The sequence below is a fragment of the Protopterus annectens genome, chromosome 12.part0 (genome assembly GCF_019279795.1).
Source record: "Protopterus annectens isolate FY-2018-M chromosome 12.part0, PAN1.0, whole genome shotgun sequence".
Taxonomy (NCBI): Eukaryota; Metazoa; Chordata; order Ceratodontiformes; family Protopteridae; genus Protopterus; species Protopterus annectens.
In genome coordinates, this window is record NC_056746.1 from 1,007,604,680 (window position 1) to 1,007,629,346 (window position 24,667).

A 24,667-nucleotide genomic window follows, 5' to 3' on the forward strand; every position below is an offset into this window, starting at 1 on the left:
TACAGTGTCACCAAATACAAATGCAAGTACTCTAAGAGCTTACATATGTCTCACAAATATCAGCCACAAAATATATTTAATAATAAAACAACAAGACAAAACTCAACCAACACAGTTACTTCAGAGTTCAAAATCACAGGAAATATTTTAAAACAACATTGCAGGACAGTCTCAAATACAGAAAACATCTAAACTAAATTTTACTATATTCCTATCTATATCTCAGAGAGATACTATGCCCCAAGTCTTACTTGCAGACACTACGCAGGCAGAAGTGCAGATGATGGATGTTTCCAGGTCAAAGACAAAATACAAAGTCTCTCTCTGAGAGAGTTCTTAAATTAATATCAAACATTACTGCTGGGTCACCCTGGATGACATCAACTGCCTTCAGTTCCCAGGCAAACAGAACCTAACATCTCTGTGTTAAAAATACACATCTCAAATGTTTGCTCAGAACTGGAAGTAGTAAAACAATTAAACACTTATACATTTTAGACCTAGTAATTACTTCTCTCCAAGACAACAGACAAACCTCTAGCTCTATACATTGTGTCTCTTTCACTAAAACTGAGAGATAAAACAATCGTAAAACAATTTCAACTTATTTTCGTGAAGTTTTACAAGTTAACTCTGTATGTTCCAGCTTCTACTATTAAAACATACATTTGCACAGGTACATAGTTTATATACATTTCTGTTCTTTTCCAGTAGGGTACAATGTGGACACATCTTTGAAGTTCAGTACTGTACAAACCCTGTTCAACACACACTTCTGCACCAGTAGTTTAATATACACCTAACATTAAGCTTTCTTACATTTGTAAGACAAGCATATGAATCATATTAATATTCACAAATGACATATGATTATTTACAAAATTCCAGCTAGCTGGGCTGACAGTGTCACACCATGTGTTTACATTTCACGATGGATAATGTTCAAATACCAAATATAATTAGAAAACACTGCAGTTCATTTGCAAGTCAGGGAAGGTATCACTGACAAGATTGGATCTATGCCCAAATTTACCTTTGAACAACATTAAGAGGATGTTTGAAAATTACTAGACACCACCCCGACACAAATATTATGGAAAAAGTAAGTAAAAATGGGGTACAGGTGATTGGGATAATCTCCTTAACAGGGAATTATAATGGCAACTTTTATTGGAAGCTGATAATTCATCTGATATTGCTCTCCTACTTTAGATACAATAGACAAGTCTTTGTGGATTCTGTTCAAGCAGCTTTATTCTATACAAATACATCTCTATAAAGGTTTACTGACTTTAACTTAAGTAACTTGTATAAAAACTAACAGCTGCAATCATGCACGCTCTCACCGTGGCTGCTCTTACAAAATGGCACTAGGGAGTGCACATGCCTGGAATTTTTATGTGCAAGTACAGCCTTGACATTGCTCCTTAAAGATACAGTACATTTCACTTGCAATCTGATCTACACCCGATATTAATGATCATATTTCTATCAGTAGTTTTTTTTATGATTATTTAAGATGAATTCCAAATGTGGTGCGTGCTAGTACTCTAGATACAGTCATACTGATAAATTTGTTTTGGTTAGTGAGTATTCTTAAACTTTAAAAGGAAAATAGAGTTATAACACTTCTGGTGGGATTTACATTGCCATGTGCTCGTCCTGCCTGCATTTTATTTTGGCAAGATGAATAACAAGTTCAGAAATACATCATTATCTTCATGTATTAAGACTATGAATTGATGGTGTAATGATGAATGTTGTTAGTGCATATGCTCCACAAGTTGGGTGTGCGATGGAAGAGAAAGAAAAATTTTGGAGTGAGTTGGATGAAGTGGTAATGACTGTACCCAAGGGTGAGAGACTGGTGATTGGAGCAGATTTCAATGGGCATGTTGGTGAAGGGAACAGAGGGGATGAGGAAGTGATGAGTAGATATGGTATTAAGCAAAGGAATGCAGAAGGTCAGATGGTAGTGGATTTTGCGAAAAGGATAGACATGGTTGTGTTCAATATGTATTTTAACAAGAGGGAGGAGCATAAGATGACATACAAGAGTGGAGGAAGAAGCACACAGGTGGATTATATCTTATGTAGAAGGGCCAGTCTGAAGGAGATTGGAGACTGTAAAGTGGTGGCAGGGGAAAGTGTAGTTAGGCAGCATAAGATGGTGGTTTGTAGGATGACATTGGTGATCAAGAAAAGAAGGATGAGTGTGAGGGCAGCACTAAGGATCAAATGGTGGAAATTGAAAAATGGTAATTGCGAGGTGATGTTCAAGGAAGAGTTAAGACAGGCACTGGGTGGCAGTGAAGAGTTACCGACTAGCTGGGTAACTACTGCAGAGCTAGTAAGAGACATGGCTAGAAAGGTGCTTGGTGTGACATCTGGAAAGAGGAAGGAGGACAAGGAGACCTGGTGGTGGAATGAAGAAGTACAGAAGAGTATACAGAGAAAGAGGTTGGCGAAGAAGAACTGGGATTGTCAGAGAGATGAAGAAAGTAGACAAGAGTATAAGGAGATGAGGTACATGGCAAAGAGAGAGGTGGCAAAGGCTAAGGATAAGGCGTATGACGAGATGTATAAAAGGTTGGACACTAAGGAGGGAGAAAAGGACCTGTACTGATTGGCTAGACAGAGGGACCGAGCTAGTAAAGATGTGCAGCAGGTAAGGGTGATAAAGGATAATGAGGGAAACGTACTCACAAGTGAGGAGAGTGTGTTGAGCAGATGGAAAGAGTACTTTGAGGGGCTGATGAATGAAGAGAATGAGAGGGAGAGAAGGTTGGATGATGTGCGGATAGTGAATCATGAAGTGCAGTGGATTAGCAAGGAGGAAGTAAGGATAGCTATGAAGAGGATGAAGAACGGAAAGGCTGTTGGTCCAGATGGCATAACTGTGGAAGCATGGAGGTGTTTAGGTGAAATGGCAGTGGAGTTTTATAACTAGATTGTTTAATGAAATCTTGGAAAGTGAGAGGATGCCTGAGGAATGGCGAAAAAGTGTTTTGGTACCGATTTCTAAGAATAAGGGTGGTGTGCAGAGCTGTAGTAACTACAGAGGGATTAAACTGATCAGTCACAGCATGAAGTTATGGGAAAGAGTAGTGGAAGCTAGGTTAAGAAGGGAGGTGATGATTATTGATCAGCAGTATGGTTTCATGCCAGGAAAGAGCACTACAGATGCGATGTTTGCTTTGAGAGTGTTGATGGAGAAGTACAGAGAATGTCAGAAGGAGTTGCATTATGTCTTTGTGGATTTAGAGAAAGCATATGACAGGGTGCCTAGAGAGGAGTTGTGGTATTGTATGAGGAAGTCGGGAGTGTCAGAGAAGTATGTAAGAGTGGTACAGGATATGTACGGGGGTAGTGTGACAGCGGTGAGGTCTGCTGTGGGAGTGACGGATGTGTTTAAGGTGGAGGTAGGATTACATCAAGGTTCAGCTCTGAGCCCTTTTTTATTTGTAATGGTGATGGACAGGTTGACAGACGAGATCAGACAGGAGTCCCCGTGGACTATGATGTTTGCAGATGACATTGTGATCTGTACTAAGAGTAGGGAACAGGTGGAGGAGACCCTGAAGAGGTGGAGATATGCTCTAGAGAGAAGAGGAATGAAGGTCAGCAGGACTAGGACAGAATATATGTGTGTGAATGAGAGGGAGGATAGAGGAATGGTGAGGATGCAGGGAGTAGAGGTGGCGAAGGTGGATGAGTTTAAATACTTGGGATCAACAGTTCAGAGTAATGGTGAGTGTGGAAGGGAGGTGAAGAAGAGAGTACAGGCAGGATGGAGTGGGTGGGTAGAGTGTCAGGAGTGATTTGTGACAGAAGAGTACCAGTAAGAGTGAAAGGGAAGGTCTACAAGAGGGTAGTGAGACCAGCTATGTTAAATGGGTTGGAGACAGTAACACTGACAAAAAGGCAGGAGTCAGAGCTCGATGTGGCAGAGTTGAAGATGTTAAGATTTGCACTGGATGTGATGAGGGTGGACAGGATTAGGAATAAGTATATTAGAGGGTCAGCCCAGGTTGAAAGGTTTGGAGACATAGCCAGAGAGGCAAGATTATGTTGGTTTGGACATGTGCTGAGGAGGGATGCAGAGTATATTGGGAAAAAGATGCTAAGGATGAAGCTGCCAGGTAACAGGAAAAGAGGAAGGCCTAAGATAAGGTTTATGGAAGTGGTGAGAGAAGACATGCAGGTGATTGGTGTGACAGAGCAAGATGCAGAGGACAGGAAGAAATGGAAACAGTTGATCTGCTGTGGCGACCCCTGACGGGAGCAGCCGAAAGAAGAAGAAGATTGAGACTACAAATTTGAATAATCCTTTTGCTAAACATGTTGAACAAAAATGAAAATGTCAACAAATTTTTGTTTTTCATGTTAGAGAAAGTGAATAAAAATGGGGTGGGGTGAATGGGATAATCATTCACTTAACAGGGAACTATACTGCCAACTTTTATTGGGAGCTGATAATATGCCTGGTATTTGCAATCATATTTCTGTAAGCATTTTTTTTTTTTTAAGTAGACATGATTCTTTAAGATGAATTCCACTGGTGGGAATGTAGACATGCAGTTTTAAAGGGAAGTTATTTAATCAGTTGACCTTTGTTGTTTGCTAGTTCTGACGCAGCCTATGTCAAATGTGAATGAAAGCACTTAACTACTTGAATTGAAGTCACCATGTTACCAGAAGTAGCGTAGTTTTTGGACTGTTTTATATCTCTCTACTCAGACCACTGTGGACATATTTTTTTCATTTTTTATCATTGCTCACTCAGCCAAAGAACGTAGTATAAACACCTTTAGGGAGTAGGGCTACGCAATACCCTCTGTGAGCCACAGCATGATGGCTCCATATCTGGTTCTATGCCACTTTGCATTGTGCTGTGAGAAGAACTGACATAGCCTAAATGCACTGAGACAAAGGCCTTCCTGTGTGCAGAACACTCCAAAATGAGACAGCCTTCTCTGGTATGGGATAAGCCAGGGAGTAAGCACAGCAATGAGGCTTCCGAATATAGAAACAATGGGGAGCTGGAGACAAAAAAAATAACATAGTGGCATCTCAGATATATATATATATATATATATATATATATATCTGTGAACTACTGCTAACCATCATTTAGGAATTATGCAGTACCATCAAATTACAGACAAGTGAAAGTTTCTGCATGCTGCATGTTGGGTGGATTCACAAAATCTCTTCTTTCATAGTACTAACCAGCTAAATCCATATATAACTGAATCGTGGACAATGCTCATCACTGAAAGTTCTGCATTACGATATACTGGTTTGTGCTATACAAGGTATAGTATTGTGGAATCTCGATGGGCTTTCTTCAATATTTGTTATCTGATGAAACTAGTTATAAAAAAGTTTAAAAGAGTTTTGTCAGAAAATGTTACAAGGATATTGATTTATGTCTGTGTGATTTGTTACATTAACGATATATTACATTAGATCTTTTTTGAGTTTCTTATGGTTGAAAAGCCACAACTGGGCAATTTATTTGGAATTCCTAAATTACACAAACATTTAGAACAATCTCCCTTTAGGCCTATTGTGTTGGCACCTTTTAATAAAACATTTAAAATGTCTGCATATTTGGATAAAGTTTTAAACCCTACATTTCAGACCAATAATTATTATTTAAAAGATTCATGGATGTTTTTGGATGAATTAAAAAAATATGCTTTTAATGGTGATGAAACTATGTTGTGTACTATTGATGTTAGTTATTTATACACCTCTGTAGAGCATGAGGAGGGCATAGAATTTGTTAGGTTATATTTCAATAACACTGTAGAGAGTTTGGACAAGACATATCCATTGTTTGTCAATTGTTGGATATAGTGTTGAAAAACAATTTTTTTATGTTTAACAATGTTTTTCAACAAAAAGGTGGGGTAGCCACAGGGGGCTCAAGTAGCTCCAGTGTTTGCAAACCTAGTCTTATTTTGGTGGGAACAAGAGTTTTTGACCAAGATTCTGCCTTTCAACTTTGTATGCTTTTATAGAAGATACATAGATCATTTGTTTTCTATTTGGACAAGTGACATAGTAACAGTACATTAATTTTTGCAACAAGTTAATAACAGTGTGAGATGGCTTGGTTTTGTACTCAGTGATATGGGAAAGTCAGTCCATTTTTTAGATGTAAAAATTAGTTTAAACATTCAAGAAAAAATGTTTTCTATTAACATCTTTAGGAAGAGTACATTTACAAACAACTATCTGCATTATGATAGCTTTCATCCTTCCTCTATGAAACTTAATGTTTTTCGAGGTCAAATTATCAGAGTAAGTTGCCTGATAAGTGATGATGGGATTTTTTTAGAGGAAATGAACAAAGTTATTAAGTTATTCCAAGAAAGAGGGTACCCTTGTGAAAAATTATATATCACTGCCGGTAATGTAAGAGAAGAAATATATGAGAAATTTCCCCCGATCATAAAATCAGGTTTTTGTGCTAAAAAGACCAAAGACAAAGATTTTATTTGTTCCTTTCCTGTTCCCTTAAGTGTAGAAGGAACTAAAATAAGACAAATCATCAGTGATAATTGGAATTTTTTAATAGGAAACTAAGAATTTGCTAGGATTATAGGAGATAAACCAAAGTTCATTTATAAAAGAACCAGAAGTTTGAAACAATTTCTGGAAAGTTCATCCAATGTAAGGGTGCAGTCAGATGTAAATAAGAAGGTAGGAACTTTTCCATGCAGTGTAGGTACATTCTGACTATGAGTAGCTTTTACTTTTGAGTATAACAACTACCTTTATACCGCTAAAGAAAGGTTTACATGCCAGACTGAGGGACTGTATGTTGCAGTATGCTGAACGTGCAAGTATTTTTATATTGGTAAAATTATACTCAGGTCAGTGGACAGGATTAGAGAACACATTTTAGCAATAAATAAGAAGAACAGCAGCAATGCATTGAGTAGGCACTCTCAGGCATGTTTGGAATTTAAGAATTTTCAGTTTATGGTATTGAAAAAGGTCAGAGAAAGATTTACTGATACTTGTAATGCATATTTAGAATACTTAGAACTCAAATGGCAGATCTGTTTACGAGTGGACATTTCACCTGTAATTAATGAAAAAATATCTATAAAGTGCTTCTTAAAATTCAAAAGTATTTGATTATCAATTCTTTTATATGTTTTTTATGTGTCTTTCATACAAGAACGTTGATGATTTTTTTTTAAAGTTGTACAATAATTTTTTGTAAAAAAAAGGACAAGTGTGTCATTGGTTGGTTTGCTAATTAATCAATTACGTTATTATTATAAAAGGGAGTAGTATGCTTTGATTAGAGTTTCTGATGAAGTTCTGGGAAATAAATGAACAAAAGCACTCAGTCCATTCTTTGTGCCTATTTGCCATTTTGTTCTTTACTTTTTACTCTCTTCAATGACTACTCATGTTTCACAAAGCAGAAGTACCATATCACGCTGGGGTTAGCTGTATTCCATGCATTTTAAGCACACAAAACAGTGCTCCAGCCACAGCCCCCCTTCCATCCCGGAAGGTTTCATTTCAACATTTCTTTGAAAGAAGGGGGCAGATGATGTCTCTGGATGCTTCTACATCATTTTGTCCTCCACCTGCAGCTACAAAATGCAGATAACTTTACAAAGTGTTGGATCACAGAGGGCTGTGCTAGGCATGTGGCACTATGAAGACAGAGATGTATGCAAAGTAAGTTTATAATCCACAGTATTTATGGAGTCACAGTTGAAGTGCCAACTTACTCAAAATAAAACCACCAATAACGAAATTAGACTTAGCATGCTTCCCATACTCCTTTATTGGCGCAACACCCAAGTAAAGGCATCTGGTGTCAAGCAGTTTCTTTAGGAACATGGAGGTGAATATGGACACCTGACCTAAACAACAAAACCTGCATGCAGGTAACCTGTATTGGTGTATGAGCGAAGCAGCTCTGCATAGGTGACTTCTTTTTGTGTTTCAAAAGACAGGAGGTTCAGACTAAGACTGAAGGTCCTCATACATAAAGGTATACATTTAGTTTGTAGCATATTAGTTATTTAATCTTTTTTTTGAAATATGGAGTAATATAACAAGTATAACTCCCTAGTTTGTTACATATTTGCAGCATTCTAGAATAGATCACTCTATCCTTCAATGTGGAGTTTACACTGTCCACATGCAATTGTATGTTGCTGTTATAAATTTTGATGTCATTGCAGACACAGAGTAAATTCAAATTACCTCTAATGGTATTACTATGAAAGACAATTAATAGCCTTGATTAGATTTGCGGTAGCGTTGTTGCCTCACAGTAAGGCGTTGTCCTGTTCGATTCTCAGCTAAAGCGTCTTCTATGTGGAGACATGCGTGAATGGACGTACCTTCGTTGAAGGTTGTAGGTCAGGGCTGGCAACTCGGTACATAAAAATCTACTGCCAATCATTAGTGGATCGGAGTTCTGCTGTGGCGACCCCTAACCGGGAAAAGCCGAAAGATGCAACATTAGATTTCCCCCAATAGGTGCAAAGTAAACAGAACACAAATTCAATGCCTGCAATTATTTTGCATTAGACTTTTTCACCATATTGATCTTCCTGATGGATGACTGTTAAATATATTCTAACTTACTAATCTTGGGCAGTGAGTATCTTTCAGCCAGTCAGGCTGACCACTTTTGCCATTTCTTAAATATAATTATTAGAACTATTTTCAGACTTTGAGCACATAATCTGATCCTCCGAGTATCAATTATTTAAAGTCATTTAGTTTCTGGTATTCACAAAGAGACATTCTTTTTTTAAATTATTCATACTTTCACAATTATAACTTAAGCAGAATGAAAAAAAATCATAGTTTATATTTTGCAAAAGTCCTAGGGTTTTTGAATTGTACAAGTAATAATGCCCTTTATAAATTATACTTGATATTTTTTTTACAACTTCAGTATTCCCACCCAGCCTAAAACCTCAGCAACCAGTCATTAAGGGAAGTTTTTTTTTCTGTCTAGACAAGTCTTAAGAGCCAGCTTAGTTCACAACACAGCAGAATTTTAAGATTTCAGTTTGGACTAATAATAATGTCCACACATACCCATTAACAAGCAGAAAAGTAAACATTCACATACTCTGTTTAAATGCAAATGCAACCATGAATATTTCTGTCAAAAGAAAGAATATATTTTCACTTGTACAATACTCTGTAAAGCCTGGAACATGCAAATTGACATTGCTATGTTCTGGGCAACAGTTACCAAAGTGTGGAAAAGCTAGTGGTGGCATTTAAACATTTTGCTTTTTATTTAAAAATGTTTATAAAATACTAGCAGCTGCTGAACACAACAGAATTCTTATAAAGTATTAACTTTTTGACCAGTGGACTAGGCATTGCATTGTTTAGCCAACCATGCCCCCCCCCCCCACAGAAGCATGGGCCTTGGGTAGCCACCCAAACTGCCTCATTATAATCCATCACTACAGTATGGCAGCCTCCTGTACACTGCTTCTTCTGTTAAAAAAAAAAAAAAAACTAAAACTACACCACATTTACAATAAATATACTAGATCTTTAATTAATTTAACTGCCAGAACCCATCACTGTGAGACTCACCTGTTCGCAATTCAAACATAAACTGGACACACACTACTACTTATTTTCACCTTTCAGTTCCTGTATCCAATCTCTCTTTTACTAATTCCAATGATTTCTGACAAGGGATACATCTCTCAGAATGTTTTGATCTGCTGGAGGAAACCAGAAGTCACAATGCATTTAGCAACGTCATATTTTATAACATCTTGAAGTTTCCCAGTGACATTACAGGCACTATCAATAAGGATGAATAAGGCTGCCCAGAGAAAAGACCTATCAAAAGGCACTTGGTCAGTCTGTCCTTGGCTATGTCTGCTAGCACTCAGACTTGTTCTCAATACAAGGCAACCAAAACTGCTGATGGATTCCATGTTTCTGACCACAGATGGAAGTCGAGAAAGACAAACTTAACTGTAGCTTTTGTGGAGAAGTTAAGGCTTCAGTGGAATCAAGGTAGATAATAACCACCTCTCCAAAATTATTAGCAATTCTAGCCACTCTGACAAGCACAACAATTATACCCATTTAATGTAATTTTTCTTCTGAAAATCCTTTCAGTCCTTGATCCAAGGTTTCACTTGTAAAAACAGTTCTACAATTTTTAAATAAGAACGCACACAAAAGCTATTAGGAAATATGGCACAAATCCATTTAGTTTGCATGAATGAAGCAGCCACCTCTTCTGACTCCATCTATCCCAGGCGTACTTGAGAGTCTCAACCACTGGAAACTCAGTCACAGATTCTGTCAAATTAGTTCATAGGCCCACTGCTCTCTGAAAAAGTAATATTTCATGTAGTCAGGATTTAAATCTACCACAGTCAAGTAGCCTCCTCCCCAATACATTTTTCTGCAGAAATGTTGCCCTGGCCTTTCCTATGCATCTGCATCATATCTTTGGGGTTCCTTTCCTGAAGCAGGCATCAGTTTGGTTTCCACAGTTTCTTCACAGATTAACCCTGATGTACCTTATTTTATCTTTGTTACCTTTTTCTACACCCTCCTGTACCTTATTTTATCTTTGTTGCCTTTTTCTACACTCTCCCCTCTGGTGCTGTATCCATTTTTGGGATGATCTCCAAAACCAAACACAGTACTCTAGATGTCAGCTAGTCCTTACAAGGGAATGACACCAACCTCCCATGATTCAACATGCCAATAGATGTACTGCAGTACTGGTGTGGTTTTGCTCTGTCACATCATGCAAAATAATGTCTAGCCTTTTCAATTATTACTTTCAATATAATTAAAAAAAAAAACAAACGTGGCGATATGAAGATGCTCTACATTATACAAAACGAGCTGAAAAAAAAACAGAAATACTTTAACACAATAATAATACTGAAAAACTTATACTGCACTATTTTGCCTTGGTAAGTGTGATGATCCAAGAGCCATTTTTAGGTGTAACCTAGGGGGGGGGTTCATATAAAGCAAGGGGTTAATGTTTACAACAATAATGTAGTCAACTATAAGAGCAATTTCTGAATTTACATAAAAATAGAACAAAATAAATTACATTAATAGTTCACAGTTAACCATTTCTTTCATTTTACAGAAAAGACATATTTTGCATATTTTAGCAATAAACTCCATCATCTACTTTCTGCATATTCCAATAATTTATACACATCCATTTCCAAGCTATTCCCTGCATCAAGTACCAGTAACTAAATTTTTGAGGAGGATACAGACATTCAATTTTTTACTTAAGCCCAGACTGACATTAGATCTAAATGTAGACAACCATGCCAGTCCCAGAAGAGCCGTTTGTAACTCTCCATAAGTGACCATTCGGTGGACCGCACTCCTTTTCCATGTCCCCCTTACATTCTGACTGCTAGCCAGTCCTGCACCCCAATGCAATTCTGCTGTAAGCATCTGTTCATCTTCCCTATGTTATCTAGAGTGAGGGAACCTTTGTCCACTTTTGTTACCCAATGGTAAAATGACAGCTGATTAGTCTGACAAGCTTTACGCCTTGTGAACAAATGCTGATATATACATATATATATATATAGATAGATAGATATTATATAGATATATATATATATATATATATATATATATTTTTTTTTTTTTTTTTAATTGTTCTGCATTGTACTCGGATGCTTTCCATTACCTTTATGCCAGTCTTGGCTCTTTAAGGAACAGCCTTTGTACAACAGGAACATCACTGATGTCCTCTAGTCTACTGCTCCAGGACTCAGTGACAGTTTAAGAACATCATGTGAGCAACCCAGAATTCATGCCACTTCCTTATACATGCTAGGTGGCACCTCATCTGCAACATGAGTCAGCTGCCCAAGCTTCAATAGTTCCAAGTGAGTGTTTTTCTATTCCAACATCTACATCAGCCTATCTCTTAGTCCAGTTAGTTCTCCCAAATTTTCATACAGGGCCTGCGCCTTTTCCATCTAAATGTTGATATGAAAAAGGAATTTAACATCTAAGACGTACAGTCTACTGACCACACTGCAGAAATGGAAGTCATAGTTATTTTTAAGAAGAGATACACTCATCATTATCTCCAATATTTAGGTAACACCCATAAATCCCTAGTTTTCAGTCTATTCTCTGCTTCTACTTGTCTACATAACAGATGCAGTATTTCCAAAATCATTACATTGTTGAGTGTTTCATGTTTAAAGGTTGTTAGTTGCTTTACTTTCTTCTGCACAGTACATTTTGTATCCCAGAGTGCACTGTGCCCACAGCCAGTATTCTTTCCTGGATTTTCTCAGAAGATACTCCATGTGCACTTTCCTGCTGCATTTGGTCCTCCTCCTTGTGTTCCATCATAATCTTCTTTTATGGACAGTGAGCAAACAGAAAATTCTATCAGGTCTCTTTTTAGATATAACCCTCCTAATTTCCTACATAAAAAAGGAAAAAGAACCACTCCACTGAAGACAAGTTATAGTTCAGAGAAGATAAAGAAATCCATCTAACAACATGTTACTGTGGGAACCAGGATGATATCATCAGATCATCTTGTTCTTCAAATTTACTGACATTTGTTTACCAGGAAAGTCCAACTGGGAACAGCGCGGAGGCTCAGGAACAAGAATCCAAGGTATCAAATGTAATGCAATCAATATTTACAATAGCAAATGCTATTGATTTCATACCCATTCATGTAAAGAAAAGCTTCCTCGTTAAAATTCACAGCTTCATGTTGATATCTTTAAATTTCCTTCCCTCCCCATTCACACTATAATCACAGAGTCCGCAGTTCCCAGTGACTGATCTGATGCCACTGCTTTCTTGCATCCAGAGACATCAGCCACAGGAGGTGATAGTTAGGAATTGTTAAATATCAAATTGCAATGTCTCAGAAGATTTGTGGTTGGCTTCTAATCCTATTTCCTGCAAACTGTCAGGTACTATGCTAGGTTTCCAAGCAGATGCAGGTATTTATGTCCTGCCTTCTCATGCACAGTCTATTATAGGATGCATAAGCGCTGTGTCTACAGTAGCTCAATAATCTAACCCGAACCCCAGGACAGGCAACATAGCATTACTTTCTCATTCCCACCTTCTCTGGTAATCTCTTTAAGAACTTGGGTCAATGACAGGTTATCTGGATGGTAGTCTGGCCTTCATCCCTGCTTGCCACATAGCCAGCTAAGCTCACAAGCTATAATGTGAGACAGAATCTGTCTAGTAGTTTGTACAGACTGTAGAAAGGAGTTTGTGTAATTTTTCTACTGTTGCAGTATTCCCTGACTGTAGTATCAGTGGTTTTGCAGGGGGCCAAGCCCCCTTGTGCTACCCCCACACCCCCCTCTAAATTATATATACCAACTCTGAGATCGCACTACAGTGAGAAAAGGGTAAATGTCCCGATCCTCACTGTACCGCGATCTCCATTTCAAACCACTGATACTTATTTATTGTAGGCTGTCTGTAAATGGAGAAGCGTTATTTTAAGTAAAGACCGGGAGTCTGGTAACTTGCATAGTTCGATGATCCAGGTTTCATTATTTTAAGGTTTAGAGTAAATGGATTTTCACTTTTATTGCCTTGATTTTGTGTCATTCGAGTATATGGGTCTTCAACATTATGAAGAAGACCCATTTAGATTTTATATATATATATATATATATATATATATATATATATGGATCTAGGACTTTTGAACAAAAATTCAAAATCCCAAATCCATTACCACCGAACACACTTTAACGAATTCATTTTCAGCAAAAAAGCGCATTCATTAAAGTATGTTGGGAAAAAAAACACACAAAATCTACTTGAATGCAGTGGGGGGGCAAGCCCCCCACACCTTTCCTACTTCAATATTCACACTCTGAGGTCGCACTACAGTGGGGAAAAGGGAATTTTCCCTTACCGCACCATAGTATGGCAGGAACAACAAGCATACTTGCGCAAAAGTGCTGATTTGCTGAACAGCACTTTTGCGCAAGTATACTCACCGAATTGGGATTCGGTCAAAAGATGCAGTCAAGCATCTGTACGTATCCCATACACACAGATACATACACACACATATATATATATATATATTTTTTTTTTTAAATAAAATGTTTATATACACATACGTTATATATATATATATATATATATATATATATATATATACAGGTTCATAGGTTTATACTAGGCTATCTGCCCTAAGGCATTTATAAGCCTAGCCCAAAGTTTTGTGGCTTACGCCACCCCTTATATGAAAAAAAATACTGTGCCCATTAGTTTGTTGTGCTTCTGTCCAGCAGTGACACAGAGATGATTCCCGGGGTAAACCTACGATCTCCCATCCACAGGTCAAGATTTCTCTTGAACAGAGCCAGCGAGGTGCTCTGTCTCACATGGACCGGGATTTTATTCCACAGCATAGGGAGTCTCTGAGTGATAAATCTATCCCTCCAGCACGTCCTATTTATATCCGTGCTAAGGTTTAAGTCGCTTGCTCTAGTGGTTTTGGTGGATTTGGATTTTTTGAGGTGGAGCATGTCCATTAATTCTGGGTTGGACATGGCCTTGTATGTCAGGCACATGTCACCTCTGAGCAGACGGTATGCGATTGAATAGAGCTGGAGTTTCTTCAATCTGGCAGCATATGACAGATTTTGGAGTCCCTTTATCCTTTTGGTGAGGAACTTTTGGGATCTCTCCAATTGCTGCAGATGTCGGGTGAGATACATCACGAATGGGGCATTGTACTCGATCACTGGTCTGATAAGTGAAGAGTACAGGGGAACAATTACCTCACTAGATCTGGATGTGAATCCCTTCATGATCAGGTGGGCAATGTAGAAGGTCTTTCTAACCACTTTAGCAACGTGAGTGTCAAAAGAAAGGCCACTGTCAACCTGGGTCCCCAGGTCCCTGATAACCTCTTCTGTGCTTAGTGGATTGCCACCTATATGGTATCTTGGGGTTACCTTGTTTTTCCCGAAGGGTATGACTATACATTTTTTGGCGTTTAACTTCAGGCCATGGCTCTGGCACCAACTATCTGTTTCCGTGAGTCCCTTCTGAAGGATATCCGTGTCTGATGCACTTTCCACTATGGCGCCCAGTTTGCAGTCGTCTGCAAACTTTGTCAGCCAAAGTCCTCCCATGTTGGCCTGTACTTCTGAGAAGTAGATGCCGAACAATAGGGGGCCAAGGACCGAGCCCTGTGGGACACCACTTATGACCGGCTTGGAGTCTGACATAGCGCCAGCAACTCTAACCCTGTGGGTTCTATCCTTAAGCCAGTTTGCAACCCATCTTGTGACATATGGGTTTACATTTAAGCTGGTAAGTTTTTCTACAATACCCGAGTGGGGTATTGTGTTGAAAGCCTTTGCAAGGTCAAGGTAGGCTGTATGGACTGCCTTTCCCTCATCAATGGCCTTGGTGACTGTTTTGAAGAAATCGACCAAGTTCAAAAGGCATGATCTGCCCTTGACGAAGCCAAACTGGGTCGGGTCCAATGTCTGCAAGTCCCCTATATCTTTGTTTATGAGCTCCATTATGATCCTCTCCATAGCTTTGCAGACTAGACTTGTTAAGCTTATGGGGCGGTAATTACCAGGGTCCGTAGAGGCACCGCCTTTGTGGAGTGGGACCAGAGTTGCCGTACGCCACTCCTTGGGCACGTATCCTGTGGTAAGGCTGAGATTAAACAGCTGCCTTATGTGCGGGTTTAATTCCTCATTTAGCTCGTGTAGTACACAGCCAGGGACACCATCCGGTCCCATTGATGCTGTGTTTTTAGCTTTAGAGAGAGCAGCTTTCACCTGCACATTTGAGATGTCTGGGAGGCTACACTCCGCTGGGATAGTTATCTCTCCTTTAGGGGGGGAGAGGGGGTGAAGTTTGCACTGAACCTGTCTGCCCGTATGTTGGCAATGTCTGTGGGTTCAGTGATTTTTGTATCATATTGGACTAATTCTGAGCATATCTGGGAGTTTTCACCCAGGTTCCTAACATAGCTGAAAAAGGCCTTATGATTGTCCTTTGAATCCATGGCAATTTTTATCTCAAAATTGGCCTTAGTTGATTTTATGAGTGCTCGTATTTTTTTACTAATAATGATCAGGGGTGACTTCCCTTTTATGGATTTTGTTCTATCATGTAATAGCTTTCTCCTCTTATTGTAAAGTTTGTTAATGGCTGGGGTCCACCAGACTGGACGTTTGCCCTTTGTGGAAAGAGTCTTGGTTTTATTTGGGATTGCCTGATCCATGCAGTCCTGGAGGTGTTCATAGAAGGCATTTGTAAGGGCTTGCAGCTTGGGTTGTGGTTTCCACTGGTTCAGGGGCCTTGAAGGATACCACACCAGTCTTGAGTAGTGTGAAGTTTGCTTTAGAGAAGTTCTTCACTGTGGTCTTTTTTGTTTGGGGTGGGGCGGGATGTGGATTTCCAGTGAGATTAGTTTATGATCAGATCTTACCAATGAGGGATATACTTCCGGTGTGGAGCATTTTGTCCCCATGTTTGTGATAATGAGATCTAGTATATTTTCTCCTCTCATGGGAACAGTGACTAGCTGTTCCATGGCATTTGAATTTATGAACTCCAGGAACCGTTGGGCTAGAAAGTTAGGGCTTGAGTAATGTTCCCAGTCTATATTCGGGTAGTTGAAGTCGCCCAATATGATGGTGTTTGGAGATATTTATACCCTCCAGTGTCTTCAGGAAGGCTGTGTGGGGTTCCTGAGTTTGAGAGGGTGGCCTGTAGCATGCTACAATTTGTAGAGCAGTTTTGCCTATGGTTAGTTGCACCTGGATGGTTTCCGAAGCTTCGTGCGTTGCCACCAACCTGGAGGTGTGGGTATCCTTTATGAATATGGATACACCCTCTCCTTTTGTGGTGTGGTCCGGGTTTTGGGGCCAGAACGCATGATATGAGGTAAAACCTAATAGTGCCGGGGTGCTCTCAGGAGCCTTGAACCAGGTTTCAGTTACAGCACAGACATCGATGTTCTCCATACTGAGAAGGGCCTCGAGTGCGTGAGCAGCATTACCCTCAGTTTCTTCCCATTTTTGTTTTCTAGGGTGGTAGGTTTAGAATTTGAGCCTTGCCTAAAAAAGGCACTATGGGGGTGGCAAAAGCCTTAGCCAATATCCGGAATCCCAGGGGTGACAGGTGCAAGCCGTCCCTTGCGAAGCAGCGTGGCTTGTCAAGCATGTCATCCCAGGCAGTCAGACACTGGATCCCCTTTGAATGACACCAGACATTAAGCCAATTGTTAAAGCTGATCATCTTGTCTCTATATTGCGGCATCATTCTTGGTGAAGGAAGGATACTGCTCAGGGTCAGGGTCATACCTGGATGGGCTACATAATCAGAGATCTCTCTTTCTACATAACTATATATATATATATAAAGATAGATATGATATATAATATATATGACACACACACTCACTCAGATATATGTGTCTGTATATTTTTTACCTTACTTCCCCTTCTGCAAGTGGAAATGAGTTCTTTGTCGCTACTTTTAATACATAAAAGAGTGAGACAGTCACACATAAAGACAGGAAATGATTACAGAAAAAGTTACAGTTTGAGCTTACCTCTAATGGTATGCGCCTCTGAAGTAAGTGTACCACTTGGACCTTGAGGCTGTGTAGATGGTATGGTTTTCTCCGACACAAACTGTACAGTCCCGGCAACACCAGCAGCTGCACTGGTCAGCTGGCAACCATTCTGTTTATGGGTCACAAAGGCATCTAAATTATTAAAGTGTTGCTTGCAAATGCCACAAATATGAATATCTGGACTGATCTCTACCAGGACGGTGGTGCCTCCTGTGACTGTGAGAAGAGAAACAAAAACATTTTAGCCAGAACTCTATAATAAAAAAGACATTGCAAAATGAATACGGTAGGCTGATGGGTGGTGGTTGTTAAGAATGCTGGATTAACTGCAATGCTCATTGTAACAATGGAATATTCAACAGCATCAGATATGTCCCACTGTAAAAAAAATTTGCAGATCAACAGTATCTGTAAAATGTATTTGCTGGAGTACCATTTATAAGGCATGCTGCCACTTTTTAAGTATTTCTAGTTCCCAAGGAAGATAAATAAGTAAGGCACAGCCCCCTCCTTGAAAAAAATGAATTTCTATTTGATCTGATTGGTACCACTGAAAATATACCGATGTGACTTGTCCAGTTGGTGTAAAATAAATTAAATGCCACATATGTAATCCTTCAGTTCCTTAACTGACCAGGTACCAAGGAGCAATTCTGTATTTCGCAAGAAAGGCATTGCTACAAGTTCATGTAATAAAGTCCAGTATTCTAAACAATCACTGATTGGGTAAAGTTTTCGGTTAGCATACAGTGAAGCAGAGGCTATAACATAAAGCACACAGAAAAAGTAAAAAATTATGCTGGAGAAACAGGCTGCTGAGCTGTTGTGGTACAGAGTTGCACTGACTCCCCTAAGCAACATTTTTCAGCTGGCTATTAGTAGATTCATGCAGCATAACTGTAAATGGAAAGCTTTGACTATGTGTTAGAGGGTCAATCAGAGTCTAAAATTATGACCAAAAGAAACTTTTCCTGATACCTCCCAGTTGTCACCACCCACTTACCACATCATCATCAACCCTACTCCTGGTTTCAATTTACATTTGCAGCCCTGTTTTCATTCCCTCTGGTGAACACAATCAACAATGTTCAGTTCCTGTCAAAGCTTTCAGTCACCAATCACTGAGAAACAATAAGGTTATTACATTTTTGTGTGAGTTTGTGGTGGGGATGGTTAGACAAGACTTTACTTTTTATGAACTCGTCAAACATTTACTTTAACCATGCACCTCTTTATTTCCTTTATTTAGTCTGCATAGCGTAACTGTGAGCAGTATCGTCAAAAGAGTACAGTTTACAGACTTCATACTAAATCTTGGCAGTCTCTTGACGTATTCCCCTTGCTCCATAGTAAAGCAATCTCAGAATTAATAAGTTTTTGGACTTCACCGTTTAAAATTAATTTATTGCTTGCATCACACATATGTTTTTATATAGCACTAGTATTCAGAGATTTAAAAAAAACATGATAAAAAGAAAACTGCTTCTACTACTGTTCAAAACTTTGCGTCATTCTGATGCTTTCTACAGGGCAAGTGACAGTCATGCGTAACATCAAAGCATTCAGAACTTCGCACAAAATAAAGTATGAAATGAAATGAACAGAAAACTTTGTTTACTAATGTTTTAGCTCTGCACTGCTCATATGCTTTCCAGCAAGGTAGTAGCAAGTGAGGTCATAACATTCCTGACAGGCTACTTTTTTGTGAGAACAAAAAGCACAGGTGAAACAAATGAATGACTCAGTAAGAGCTGTTGTGAGTACAACTGTAATTTGAGATGTAATTTTACTAAGATCATTAAAACTTCTTGTAAGTACCCCTCCCACAACCCCTGAGCCAACGCTGGGATATGCCCAGAAAGCCAGACTGAAAATGTAACAAAGACCAGAATCAAAACAAAAAAAATCTCTTGGACTGTCTCTTTAAGAAAGAGTATATTGACATGGAAATACAAAGCAAAAATGGTCATAAACTATAATGCAACACTTGTATTCATAAAGCCACAATGACACCCCAAGGCATAACACGTTATACACTTGGATTATGAAAGGCTGGAGAAAGAACACCACATACGTGTGCCAGATCTACCAGGCTTTGTCATACACGTTACAGAGCAGGCAGGTAAAATTTGTTATGATTTGAAAATGGAGGTTAAAAAAAGAAGGGGGAGGATAAAGTCTAGCTCAATCGAGCAGACACACTTTGTAGTTCTCCTTCAGTAGTCTCTTTTGTCATTTCTTCTATTTTTTCAGCTAAAAGGCTAAAATAAGCAAACCCAAGCATAAGAATGCCTTGTTTAATAACTTTAATAATTGTCCAGGAATGTAGTGCTGTGGCAGAGAAGCTTGATTTCCCAGCACATACTTGGATGCAAGACATTCTGACACCTACTTTGGGTAAGCCTTTTTGAACCATATTTCTCAGTGTAATTTACTCTACCTGTTTAATGAAACAACGACAGGCACTAATATTTTGTATACAGTTTTGACCAACAGACACAATACCAACTTTAGCTTGGGTTAGAGCCTTCAGTAACACTATAATAATTACAAAGTAACATTTTATTTGTTTTTTTGTGCTTTCCGATAATTGTGATTCAGATGATTGTAAGATTCTCCACTATTCAAATAAAAAGTTTGAGCAGCTTATTATAACACCTGTAACAATGTCAGACTGGGACTGCCTTAATATTCTAAAGGCTCCCCAATCTTTTGATTCTGACTTACTTAAATACAAGAATAGCAATTAATAAACCTCAGTTGTGGAATATTAAAAAACAGAAAGTTACATTAAGTTGATACTGGTTTGAAAAAGAGAAATTCCTCTTTACAACAGATACTTTTAATATAAAATAGTCATCATATGTTTCTGCGACATTATAAAAAGTGGGTGAGATTATTAATTCATACAAGCTTTGTCTTACACAAATCACTTTTCACTTATTTAAAATTTAGTGAATATCCATAGTCTTATTTTTTTCTTTATTACTCTGTAACTGAAGTGCTTTTAGCTTGCTCTTAGCAGGTGAGGTGTTTGATCTTTTACCATAATCATAATACAAGAGTAACTCCCAGTGAACCAAACAGACAAAATATCAACATGGGACACTTGAAAACGACTAATCTAGAAAGCAAGAAATCATCAAGTCTTGATTTCTATGTGTAGTAATGCACAGATTTCATCTTTCTGTACATGTTGAACTTGAACTGAATATACAAATGTGAGAAAAGGGCTGTGCTGCCCCTTTCATATTAACACTTCAAGAATGCATCCATCCAGTATTATACAGTTTTTAATCTACACAGCAACTAATAAATATATAATATACAGAAATTTTAATTAATCAAAGACCAACTAAAATGTCATTATGGTTTAACTGTTTTTGCAGATGCTTGACCCGGCACAGAAGGTTGGGTCAATTACCCCTGGTACTAACAGTCTGACTTGAGTTGCAAAACTTTGTGGAGAGGATGTATTTGATTTTGTTAAAAAAAAAAAAGTCTTAATTTTTCTCTACAACTGTGTTTTTAGAGAGATTAGTGAGGGTATGGTGGTGCCTGAGGGTTTGACCCCCTTCAGAATTAACTCCATACAGCTAGTAAACTTGTCTTTCAGCTTTTCTCATTAGGAGTTGCCACAGTGGATCACCGGTCCATAAACTGATTGGCAGTGGAATTTTTAAGGTGTCGAGTTGTCAGCCCGGTGCCCACCCTTCACAAAAGGCACAAACATGCACCTACTGCAGGTCTTTAAAACTCACTTGACTGCAGGGAGGACATGCAGACTCCACACAGAAGGTGCTCTAGCCAAGAATTAAACCAAAGAACCTTTTGCTGTGAGGCAACAACACTAACTGCTGCACCACCGCTGCGATTGTGCATATAGCCAATATATTCCTTAATATGTTTTGTATTGTAATAGAATGTTCACTTATAGAATGTTATATATAGTACACTGATTGATAGTGTGACTTGAAGTTAAGAAATGTAAATAAAAACCATTGTAACTTTATTCAGATATTATCTGCATTACCAAAATTGTTATTATTAGCCAAAAGCTCTGAAAATCCTTAAAAGCATTCTGCCGCCTGCCAAATTTCTAATGATTATCTTCGTAAACTCTTGAAATACCTGAAATAAGCTGGCTTCAGTATTCCAAACACACAAAACTAATGCAACAAACTACTGAATATATATAGTGTAATTATGTCAATATACAGAAGCCCAAAACTGTTTCAAGATTTATTCCTTTCGCTGTGTTAATTTCAGGCTTACATGTTGGTCTTTCCTGGCATATCATTGCTAGAGACATCCTTATGGCAAAGATTCCCTCTCCTCAAGCTCTCAGTTTACATGAGGAAAAAGTATTTACTGCTACAGAAAAATAATTACAAACGTAGGCCTATTTTTTTCTTTTCTTTTTTTTTTTTTTTTTTTTTTTGCATAAGAAACATGTTCTTGTTTTATACTTGCATATTTTACTTAAAGGAACTTGACAGGCAAAAACAAAAATAAATAAATAAAATAAAACACACGCACATATATATATTTGTGTATGTGCGTGTATAAACAATTGAATCTTTTCATGAAGTTTTATATAGTCCAAACCTGCCAATCTTATCTTTTTTTTTTTTTTACCTTGAATGCCCTCTTAGGGACAGACATGCTGACCTGATCTTATCTTGGAAAGCTGCTTCTTGCCCATAACACACTGTGAGGACATGGCTGATGAGCTTATAATATTAGGATGGCATTCACACGTTAAGACTATCCTCTCTGTCTGCAAATGAGCATAGCTACACCTTGGTCATAGAGGCCATTTATGCTAATGTGTGATGGCCATGAAAGAGCATAAGCAAATTAACAATAATGAAATGTAACTGAGGAATGATGCAAACCACCATATGCTAATGAGGCATTTTCTCATCCATTTGCAATTCCTAGTGGAATTCTCCCATTTTCCTTGCCATCCGCAGATATGTTATATAAACACAACTCTCGCCAATCCTATCTCCTTTGCAGTTCACAAAAATGCTGTCATGTGCTGCTAGCCTTGCTATTTCCAAGTATGAATTGCTTGCCTTACTCGAGCCAAAACTGCTTGTGCCCAGTGGTGTTTGCCGGTCAAGAAGGTGGAAATATAGGCAGAAGATAACTCACTACAACTTTGATAATCAGGAAATACCTGATAAGTTCAGGGCAGACAGGGACATAAGGGTCTTAGTAGTATGTATGATCCCCCCCATATGGACGTGGACTTCCTATCCACATGGACACTAAAGTATGTATAGCCCTCATTATACTTGTTACAGGTACCTTTCAGTAACTGGGGACACGCTGGGGATCTCACATGCTTCTGCCTCAAGAATACTGCAGTTCCTGGATGTACTCTTGGCATGCGAGGAACAGAACTTTTAGTTATGTACTTACCATAACTTTAGATGTTTGGGATCCATCTCGCCTACATTCAGTACTGATGGGCTCGGAGCCGATCCCTCGGCTCCGACTCGGCACGCTATGCTATAGAGCGAGGCCTCTTATTGGCTGAGCTATTTCTTATCCCAGGATGCACCACCACTAATCCCCCAGATCTTGTTTGTCCGCATTCATGCACACATACACAACTTGTTTATATAACATTGCCAGATGTTTCAAGATGAAACAACAGGATTCGGACCTTCTGATATCCTCTGATCTCCAAGGAAGGGGGAAGGAGGGTGGGTTATTGGGAATGTGGTAGATGGATCCCAAACATCTAAAGTTATGGTAAGTACATAACTAAAAGATGTTATGTGATCCTATCTCGCCTACATTCAGTACTGATGGGACAGCGTCCCTAGCACCTAAATCCTGGGTGGCTCACTGGAAAACACTCCTGAGCACTGTGGAACCAAATGAAGCTCGTCCTCTAGATGCCACATCTAATTTTTAGTGAGAAATGAAAGTGTGCGGAGAGGACCACGTAGCCGCAGCACAAATGTCACTAATGGCAAGCTTAGAATGGAATGCTATTGAAGTAGCCATAGCTCTTGTAGAGTGAGCTTTGACAGAGGTGGTAAGCTCTTTATTAGAAGAGGAATAAGCCTGACTAATACAGTCCCTGATCCATTTGGCAATAGTGACCTTTGTGACGGCTTTGCCCAATTTATTGTCCGAAAAGGATACAAACAATTGATCTGTTTTCCTTGTTTGTTTGGTCCTATCTAAATAAAAACGCAATTGCCTGTGGACATCTAATGTGTGGAATATGTATTCCGCTTTGTTAGAATACTTCGGAAAGAAGACTGGAAGTTCTAATGACTGTTGTAGGCAGAAACTGGAACAAACTTTAGGGACAAAGGATGGATTTGGCCTGAGAGATACTCTATCTTTGTGAAAAACCAAGTACGGAGGTTTTACAGACAAAGCTTGGAGCTCTGAAACCCTTCTGGCAGAAGTAATTGCCACCAGAAAGGCAGTTTTCCACGATAGAAATTTTAAATCACATGTTGCTGCCGGTTCGAAGGGGGAGGAAGTTAAGGCACGTAACACCACATCGAGATCCCATGGAGGAGCAGGATGAGAAATCGGAGGTCTTAAAAGCGCAGCACCTTTCAAGAAGGTCTTACACAATCTGTTGCTCATTAAAGGTGGGTTTATAGATTCGTGAAAATTGGAAATAGCTGCCAATTGAACCTTGATGGTAGAGACTGAAGAGCCTTGATTGAAAAGGGAAGTTAGAAATTTCAGTACTTCTGATACGGGAATAGTGATGGGATCCAGACCCGGAGTTGAGCCCAAATAGCAAATCTCTTCCATTTGCTAGAATACAATTTCTTTGTAGCCGACTTGTGGGCCGAGGATAAAATGTGTACAACTTCCGGATCCAAGGTATGATTTCTGACTATAGTCGGAAGAGGAGGAGCCAAGCCGTCAATTTTAAGGTGTGTAGGGACCGGTGGAATAGTCCCGACTGATGAACCAATAGGTCTGGGATCTGATCCAGGAACCATGGACCTTCCAGTGCATATTTCC

General features: G+C 38.9%; 1 protein-coding gene across 2 annotated transcripts in view; it reads right to left on the reverse strand.

Moving 5' to 3' along the window:
* The window catches only part of ZFP64 (ZFP64 zinc finger protein), a 332,799-nt gene that overhangs the window by 279,362 nt on the left and 28,770 nt on the right, over positions 1-24,667 (reverse strand). For both annotated transcript variants that reach the window (XM_044090028.1, XM_044090029.1), the window contains exon 2: positions 17,630-17,869. In XM_044090028.1, coding sequence (XP_043945963.1) covers positions 17,630-17,869 — 240 coding nt within the window. The remainder of the gene's footprint in view (positions 1-17,629; positions 17,870-24,667) is intronic.